The sequence below is a fragment of the Camelus bactrianus genome, chromosome 12 (assembly GCF_048773025.1).
Source record: "Camelus bactrianus isolate YW-2024 breed Bactrian camel chromosome 12, ASM4877302v1, whole genome shotgun sequence".
Taxonomy (NCBI): Eukaryota; Metazoa; Chordata; class Mammalia; order Artiodactyla; family Camelidae; genus Camelus; species Camelus bactrianus.
The window spans coordinates 67,833,159-67,841,755 of record NC_133550.1 but is presented as its reverse complement, the minus strand read 5'-3'; the positions used below and the strand labels follow the sequence as shown (position 1 = coordinate 67,841,755).

General features: G+C 55.9%; 1 protein-coding gene across 1 annotated transcript in view; it reads left to right on the top strand.

Annotated features, from left to right (window-relative positions):
• The first annotated feature begins 22 nt into the window (after positions 1-22).
• Positions 23-8,597, top strand: part of CERK (ceramide kinase) — a 39,686-nt gene continuing 31,111 nt past the window's right edge. Inside the window, exon 1 of the mRNA XM_074375778.1 lies at positions 23-302. Coding sequence (XP_074231879.1) covers positions 170-302 — 133 coding nt within the window. The 5' untranslated portion in view covers positions 23-169. The remainder of the gene's footprint in view (positions 303-8,597) is intronic.

Genomic DNA, 8,597 nt, shown 5'->3' with positions numbered 1-8,597 from the left:
GCCGCCCGCCCGCGCGCCCCGCCCGCCCCGCGCCGCCGCCGCCGCCGCCGCCGCCGCGACCCGGCCGGGCTCCAGGGGCCGCTAACGGTCCCGCGCCCCTCGGCGTCCGCGTGCCCTCCTGGCGCCCCCCCGCCCGGCAGACCCAGCGGCGCCCCCGGGGCTGGGCGCGATGGGGGCGGCGGAGCCGCTGCGCTCGGTGCTGTGGGTGAAGCAGCAGCGCTGCGCCGTGAGCCTGGACCCCGCGCGGGCGCTGCTGCGCTGGTGGCGGAGCCCGGGGCCCGGAGCCGGCGACCCCGGCGCGGGTGAGTGTGGCCGCCGGCCCGCGGGCTCCGCCGGGCTGACCGGGGAGGGCGGGGTGGGGGCGAGGAGGCCGGCAGGCGGGGGCCCTGGGGACGGGAGGCCGGGGAGGTGGAAGCCGGGGTTTCGGCAGCAGCTGGCAGAGAAAAGCCCTGGGCGCCAAGGGTGCCTACGCTCCCGCGACCGGGATGACAAAGAGCGAGCCGGGAGGAGCCGGCGGGGAGGGCAGGAGCCCGGGCACCTGCGGCCCGGCGGGGATGCGACCCGGGAGGGCGAGGTGCGGGGTCATGACCGCGGGGGAGGTCTGCGGCCCGGGAGGAGGGCTAGAGGGGGCTGGAGGGGGCCGCATGGCTGTGACTGGCCCGCAAGTATCTGAAGGGCACGGCCCGGACTGATTGTGAGGTTGATTACGGATGGACCCCGAGGGACTGCCCGTGGCTCCCCTCCCAAACTTGGTTTCAGTTTAACCCGAGGACAGATGCTTTTTGTTAGCGGGGAACCAGAGGGGAGACAGGAATTCCTGTTGCAAAGTGAAAGAAGGGCTGATGCCCTTCCGTCTGGGATGTGCTCCCCGCGGGGCAAGGAGGGGTGTTAAGTTTGATGCAACAGGCTGGACACATGACCTGCAGAGGCCCTCCGATCTGGAGAAGTGTAGTTTAAATAAAAAGGACACACTTTCTCCCCAAGGAGAAGGGGCTGAGCTGTCCAGTGGCAGAGGGATGGACAGAGGCTTATCAGGGAGATGTCATTTGACCCTGGGGAGGAGGAGGAGGATTACAGAAGGCCCATTTGGACAGTGAGAAGGAGGGGGCATCTGTGGCAGAGGAAGCCCCGGGCTGGCGAGTGTGGGCATGTTCCATTTCATTCATTTGTCTTTCGCAAGTTTTATTGAAGGCCTGTTGGGGAGAGTGCAGCGGTCTCCTTGCCTCGGCTCAGTGCATATGGCAAAGTCCCTGCTGCAGTGGGGCATTTTCCATTAGGACAGGAAACAGGGGAGCACACAGAGGAGTGTGTGTCTGAACAGATGAGCCCTGCAGGGTGGGGGCAAGGAGGGTCCCAGGGCAGTGTTGGACAAGAGCCCTGGAGAGATCTGTGCATGCTGGGGGAGATGGCCCAGGCAGGGGGACAGCAGGTGCCAGGGCCTGAGACCAGCCGGGAGGCCCACGTGGTGTGGCCAAGAGGCTGGGGGTGGGGGTGGGGTAACAGGGCTGTTTGGGTAGCAAGGACTGAGATGCAGTCCCCTGGTGAGAGGACCCCTGCGGAGGCTTGGAGGAGAGTGGACAGAGGAGGGACAAGGAACTGCAGATAGGAGGTGCTGGCCTCGTCCAGGCAGGGGTGATGGGGAGCAGGGCTGGGTCTGCGTGGATTGAATGAGCAGGAGGGGAGCGTGAATTCCAAGTTTGTGGTGACGGAAGTTGCGGGAGGGGCAGGAATGGATGTTTTACTTACGGGGGGGGGGGGTGGGGTGGAGATCTGGATTCTCTGGTGGTCGTGCTGAGTTTGGGATGCCTTGCATATGCTTTGGGCGCAGTCGGTGTGCTTTCTGACACTGCTTGGGGGGTGGGGCCATGGTCAAGGGTGGTCTTGGATTCTTGGTTTCGGGCCTCGGGGCCACCAGACACAGATGGGAGCTTGTCTGTGGCTGGGTGTCTGAGGCTTTACACTTCTACCAGCTTCCTGTTGTCCCCTTTGGAAAAAATGTCCTTCCTTGGACGGCACCCTCCAGCCTCCTGGCACCACATGCCAGGGCCCAAGCTCTGGATTTGGCCTGGCCTGGCCTGGCCCCTAGGGCTTTTGAACTTGCCTGTCAATCTCTTGGCTTAAGAACGGGGAAGTGTTGTTTAATGGGGCAGTTGGGTGCAGCCACCATGCTTCTGTGCCATGTCCCATTCAGACTTGATGGGTTCCTGCAGAGCAGCTCCCCTGTCTTTTACAGATGAAGAGACAGAGCTACAGAGTTTAAGAAACTGGCCCAGTTAGTGGTTGAACCGGATTTGGATTGGAGGCTGTGCTTTTAAGCACCGGGTGGTGTGGCCTCCCACAGGCCTGAGCCGCCACGTGGACGCGGGATGGACCCCACCCTTCGGGGCGTCTGGGTGGGAGGCCACTTGTGGCCTGCTTTCAGCGTCGGCATCCTTGGCTGGCTACTATTATGGTTTCTAGTCACCGGATTCTGGGTCGTGCAGCGTGGCAGGGTCCACTTTGGGTCAGCTGACTTCTGCGGGCTCCTCACTTTCACAGCTGCCCACCCTCTTTCTTGGAATGGTGGCTGCTTCATTCTCACAAATCGTGAAGGCCCTTTCCTGCAGGTTCACGCGGAGCTTCCCAACTGGTACGCCGAGAGATTGGTCCTCCCCTCCCTGGAGAGGCCGGGGCCGCGGGATCCCTGACGGGTGGGCTTCCTCAGGGAGCAGCCTGTTCTCAGCACCCTCTGTGCTCTCTACCATGATGCAAAAACCCCGGGTCAGCAGCGCAGGAACCCCGCTGCTGCAGCTCGGGGCTCTCTTCCCACCTCTGCAGGCCCAAAGGACCGGGCACAAGTTCGGGGAGTCCATGCTCCAGGGCAGTCTGGTCAGTAGGGGAGACGTGAACCAGTCCCTGGGGCATTTAATTGAGTTCCAGAGTGGCAGTGCCCACCCTGCCACAGCCCCAGGTGTGTCCAGACTTTCCTGGAGGGACTGTGGCCTTGCGGCGGGGGGACGGTGGGTGGGAAGGGAGGTTGTGCAGAAACAGGCTCCAGGGGACGGTTGGGGTCAGAAGTGAATTGAAAACACCTTGAAAGAAGGACAGATAAGAAGGGACCTGGCGGGCCACTGTGTGCACTGGGTGTGACTGCCGCATCCGACCCGCTGGGTTTCTCGATAGTATCGCTCCTGTTTCAGACAGGAAAACTGAAGCTTTGAACTGATTGCTCAGAAGGTATGTGATGTACAAAAGGGAGCTGGCTTTTCATCCAGGCACATGCTCTTTCCTCTGCGGAGGGGTGAGTCGGCGTTTGAGAGCAAAGGTAGCACCAGGAATGGGGAGGGCGGAGTTTTCTGCACCCCAGGAGGGCTGCTTTCCAGGAAGCTGGGAGTCAGTGAATGCTCCCCGGGGCACCAGCCTGGTCGGAAGTCAGCGGACTGAAAACAGGAAACCCGACAGAGGCTCCTCACCCTGGAGGAGGTGGTTCAACTTGAAACAGACTGAAACTGTACTGGGTTATACCCCCGGGGCTGCAGGAAAACGCGCTCAGAGAGACTCTGGACGCAGGTTCCTCTAGAGTTGGGGTTGGGAGGAGGGGGTGTGTGTGTGAGTGAGATTGGTACCTTGGGTAGGGGTAGGGTGCCGCCCAGGCTCTGCCTTTGAAGGACAACCCGCCCCTTCCTCCCACAGCCCCCTCCATGCCCCAGGGCTGCTGGCAAGCTCCTTGTGCAAGTCCCCTCTGTATTTACAGCGTCCCCAGCACCACCCCTAGGCAATGCACAGCAAAACGTAGGCACACAAATATTAAAACACTTTTTTTCTGCTCACAAAAGTAGACTCTTGTTGATCTAATAAAATCTGGAAAACACAGAAAAGCACACAGAAAAAAAATCACCCTCACCTTACCCTTCAGCAATGAATAATATGTAGAGCTCGTGTCTTTGTAAATATGCGTAGTACTGTCTCTTCTCTTGGAACATGATTTTTATTAACATCAACTTCATTGAGGTGTAATCTGCACTCAGTAAAATTCACACATTTTAAGGGAATCGTTCGGTGGATTTGCTGCGTTGGGTCATCTGTCCTAAGGACAAAGACTAGGGTCTAAGGGACTGTCTTTCATACTCCAGACGTGTTTTCTGTGTGGGTTTGTTAAGATACCGCTGATGTTTTTTGGCTTTCTGCCCCCCACCTGATTTAGCTATCTTCTCGAACAGTCTGGACTTTTGCACACAGCAATTTCTAGGGATTGTGGTTGGTCCCTGCCATTTGTGTGCTGTTTCCTGAATGAGAGGTTGGTCCAGGGTAAGCTATGCTTCACCTTCACACTGTGTCCTGACTTCGTGATTTCAGTGATTAGCACCATGTGGATTTCTCCTAACGCTCTGTCTTCTGTCCTGATTTCCCCCGAGCTTTGTTTCCAAGTTTCCGACGACGCCCAGTTTGCCACTGGAGACTGTCAGCATCTCAGACCCAACCCGGCCAGCTGGAGCTCTGGGCTTGCCCCCAGGCCCGTGTGCCCCCGCCGGCTGCTGCGGGTTCTCAGGGTCACCTGCCACTGGGTGACGATGTCTCAGCTCCCTCACCGGCTGGTTCAGATGACTGCCGCCACCACCTGCCCCTCGTCTTCCCGTCTCCATCCTGGCTCGCTGTGCAACCCCCACTGCCCTTCTCTGATGGCTGAACCCCAGCTTGTCGGGGTGGAAGTTTGGGAAGCACCTCAGAGCCCTGCTAATGGAGCTGCAGCGCCCCGGCCCTGCCCCGGCGGCTGGCTGGGCGCGCCTCCGCGGACGGCAGCTGGCCACTTCCCGTGGGGATGCTTGCCCTGCTAGAAGGTTCTTTCACGTGCTGCCAGGCTTGCATTCAGGGCTCCCCACGGTCTGACCCTGGCCACTCCACGCCCCCTTCTCTTCCTGAGCCCGCTCAGCCCGTCCCCTGCGCCCCGGCCCTCTCCGGCGGTGAGCCCCCTCCCCGGCCCTGCGGTCGGGCCTCGCCCTCGGTCAAGGCCAGTCTCTCTAGTTCCTGGCCCTTCGGTGATCTCTCTGTTGGTGGTTTGCAGAGCTGTTTGTCCCTCTCTGCTGCTTATGTCTTTGTACTTTGTGTTACTTGCTTTCTTTTTTCTTTCTTCTTTGTTGGACTCTGTGTCTCACCTCCCCTGCGTTCTCTCAGGGGCGGGAGTCCAGTGTCAGACGGACCCACCCCCGCCCCTTGGTGCCTCTCTCCCGCTCCTCCGGAGTTCCTCCTGTTGTTCTGTGTGCACAGTAGGTGCCGAGTAAACACTGAATTGCTGCGTGTGTGAGGAAGGAGACCGGCCCAGGACTGGGCTCGGGAGGGCCCTTTGTGGGGTCGGCGGGGTTGGCGGCTGATGGCAGGAGAGCACCGGGGGCCAGGGTCCTGCTGGTCACTCGCTCTCTGAGCACCTTTACTTTTCTCCAAAGAGATGTGGGTCTGAAACCATTGGAAGTGGCCAGGAAGCCAAATAATTTGTGTGAAGCCCACAAACGCTACGCAGTCATCAGGCGTGAACACCACAGATCCGAGGGGGCTGGGTTTCACTCCCCACCTGACGGGTCTCATTTCGGCCCCACTGTGAAGGCAGAAGTCCTGTCAGCAGTCAGATTACGTAGAAACAGTTACCAGCGCATCTTGATAGGGAGAAATCTCAGTGTATTTGAATAGGAAATAAATGGCAATCCTGTCTACTTACTTCTTCCCAGATTTGCACATGATTAGTTCAGGAAGAGATTTTTCAGAATCCAAGTTTTGTGGTTTCAAAAGCAGGTGTCAGAAAAACACCAGTCCTGCCCTCCGTGTCCCTTAGTGATTGTCCAATTACGCGAGTTAACAGTAGCTGAACGTGGTCATAAATATCGCAATTATTCTGAGATAATCCCAAGGTTAGCTTTTATTTGTTGCTCTAAAGTAGAACTAGCAAACACTTTCTTAAAGAACCAGATAGCAGATATTTTAGTCTTTGTGGGCCACAGCTTCTCAACTCTGCTGTTTTAGCACTGCAGGCAGCTGCAGGCAGCATGTGAATGAATGCACGTGGCCATGTGTCAATAAAAAATTTATTTACAGAAGTAGCCAGCAGGCTAGATTTGGCCTGGAGTTGGCTGACCCTGCTCTAAATTGTTATTCATGAGAAAAGAATACCAGTGTATTGTATTATGAAAGCAGCTAATCCAGATGACTGGAAATACTTTGACTGAAGCAAGCAGACAAATCTGGCCACCTGGAAAAATTGCTCCTGCAGTTTGGAGAACACACATATTTGGGCTCTGACCCAGCCATGCACTGCCTGCAAGCAGAAAGCCCATCAGACCAGGGGCGGTTTCAGCCTCCCCCAAGGAACAGCAGCCCTGTTTGCAGACTGGCCATAGGCACTGGAATTGGTCCAGTCCGTTCCCCTCTGACCAGTTTCATACAGACCCGCCCACACCAGCCCAAGTTTGAATGAACCGAAGAGCAAAAGGAGCCCCTGGAGCGACGGGGTCTGTCCTGGCACGTGTCCGCAGGCACGGGGAAAGAACACGCGGGGCTGTTGTCTGGTGGTGTTGGGGAAACGGTTGGCCCGTGTTGGTTGATGGTGGTGTTAGTTCTTCTGTATCCTTGCTGGTCTTCTGTCTGGCGGCTCTGTCAGTTGTTGAGAGAGGTGTGTTGAAGTCTCCAACCACGAGTGTGGGCTTTTCTGTTTCTCTCTGGAGTTCTGTCAGTTTTTGCTTTACGTGTTTTCCTGCTCTGTTGTTCGGTGCATACACGTCCAGGATTGCCACGTCTTCATTTTGGACGGACCCTTCTCCCACCATGTGATGCCCCTCCCCATCTCTGATCATTTTGTGTGTTCTGAAGTCTGCCGTGCTTCCTGACGCAGCCACTCCTGCCTCTCGCCTTCAGCCTGCTTACCTCATCAGATCTGAAGTGTTTCTTTAGGCTTCATAGAGTTGAGTCCTGTTTTTTAAATCAACTAGGCCACTTTGTGTCTTTTTAATGTAAATATGCTAGGGCTTAGCTCTGCCGTTTTATTTTCGTTTTCTATTTTTCATTCCTCTTATTTTCTTTTTCTTGCCTTCCTGTGAATTACTTAAAAATATTTCTTTAGAATTGCATTCTGACTTGTCTATACATCTGAATCTTTTTGGTTGGTTTTTCGTTGCGGTGAGATGTCCATGTTGCTTTTGAGCGCGTGTCCGCGGTTGCCCTGGGTGTCGGTTTACGTGTGCGTGTCTCAGCCCCGCCTGGTGGCACTGTCACCTACCAGCTTGAGAGAAGTGTGGAAACCTTACCTCCCTCTGCATCACTTCACTTTCCTCTGTTTTATAGTAAGATGGTCTTAATTATTTCCTCTACGTGCGCTTAGAACCACATTAGTGTTACACTTTTATTTTCAACCCTCGAACATACTTTAGAAAACCCAGAAGAGGAAGAAATTCTACTGTCTTTACCCATATCTTCGATGACTGTGTTCTTTCTTCCTTTTTTCTTTTTCCTTCGGGGACTCATTTCCTTTCTACCTCCTTTCTTTTAGGATAGGTCTGCTGGCAACAAGTTTGCTAAGTTTTTCTTCAGCTAAGAATGTCTTGATTTCTTCCTTATCCCTGAAGGACAGCTTTGCTGGGTATAAGATTCAGGTTGACAGGTCTTTTCCTTCAGCACTGGGAACACATTGTGCCATTTCCCTCTGGTTTCCATTTATTTGTTTTAGGTTTTTGGTTTTTGTGTTTTTGAGGAGAAATCCACTGTCATTCAGGTTTTCTCCCCCTGTAGGTAAAGTGTTGTTTCTCTCTTGCTGACTTTAAGACTCTTTTCTTTGTACTCTGTACTGCTTTGTACTTCCAGAGTCTAGGCTGTGACATGTCTTGGGTTAGACTTCTTTGGATGAATCATAATTGAGGTTACATCTTTTGCAAATTTGGCAAGTTTTCAAGCCATTATTTTTTCGTGCACTTCTGCGGCCCCTCCTTCTTTACTTAGGGCCTGCGGGGACGCAGGGTGAGGCCTGCTGCTGTGATCCCCGGGTCCCTGAGGCTCCATCTGTTGTTGTTGGTTCTGTTTTCCTCTGTTCAGTTTGAGTGATTTCTTTTGTCCTATCTTCTAGTTCACTGATTCTTCCTCTGTCCCTCTGTTCTGCTGTTGAGTCCACCGTCGGGGAGAGAGGCGGTCGTGGGCCTGCTTCGGCCCGCTCAGAACTAGTCTGAGGGCTGCGTCTGTTAGGGTGGCGTTCCTGTGCCCACAGCTGTGTTTGCTGCCCCACGGAACCCTCGCCACAGCCCTCGGAGCGATCCTGGTGCAGTCCCTGCTTCACAGGTGGCCGTCTGGGGCTCACAGGGGTCTCAGCCAGCAGGTGGGGCAGGCGGCTCCGGAGCTCGGACCTAGGGATCCCATGGCGCACCCCCTCTGAGGATGTGGGTTCTAGAATTTATTTCAGTAGCTCCCACTGGCCTTTCCGAGCAGGTGGGTGGTGGAAGAGTGGGGTTCCAGGAGCAGGAGCCAGTCAGTGGGGTGAGGCACCACTCGGGCTCCTGAAGTTCTCTGTCCTCTTGGTCACTAGGCTGGAGGTGGGAGTGTGTGGCAGGTGTGACTCAGAGGTGGGCCATGTCCTGTGTGTTCCCAGG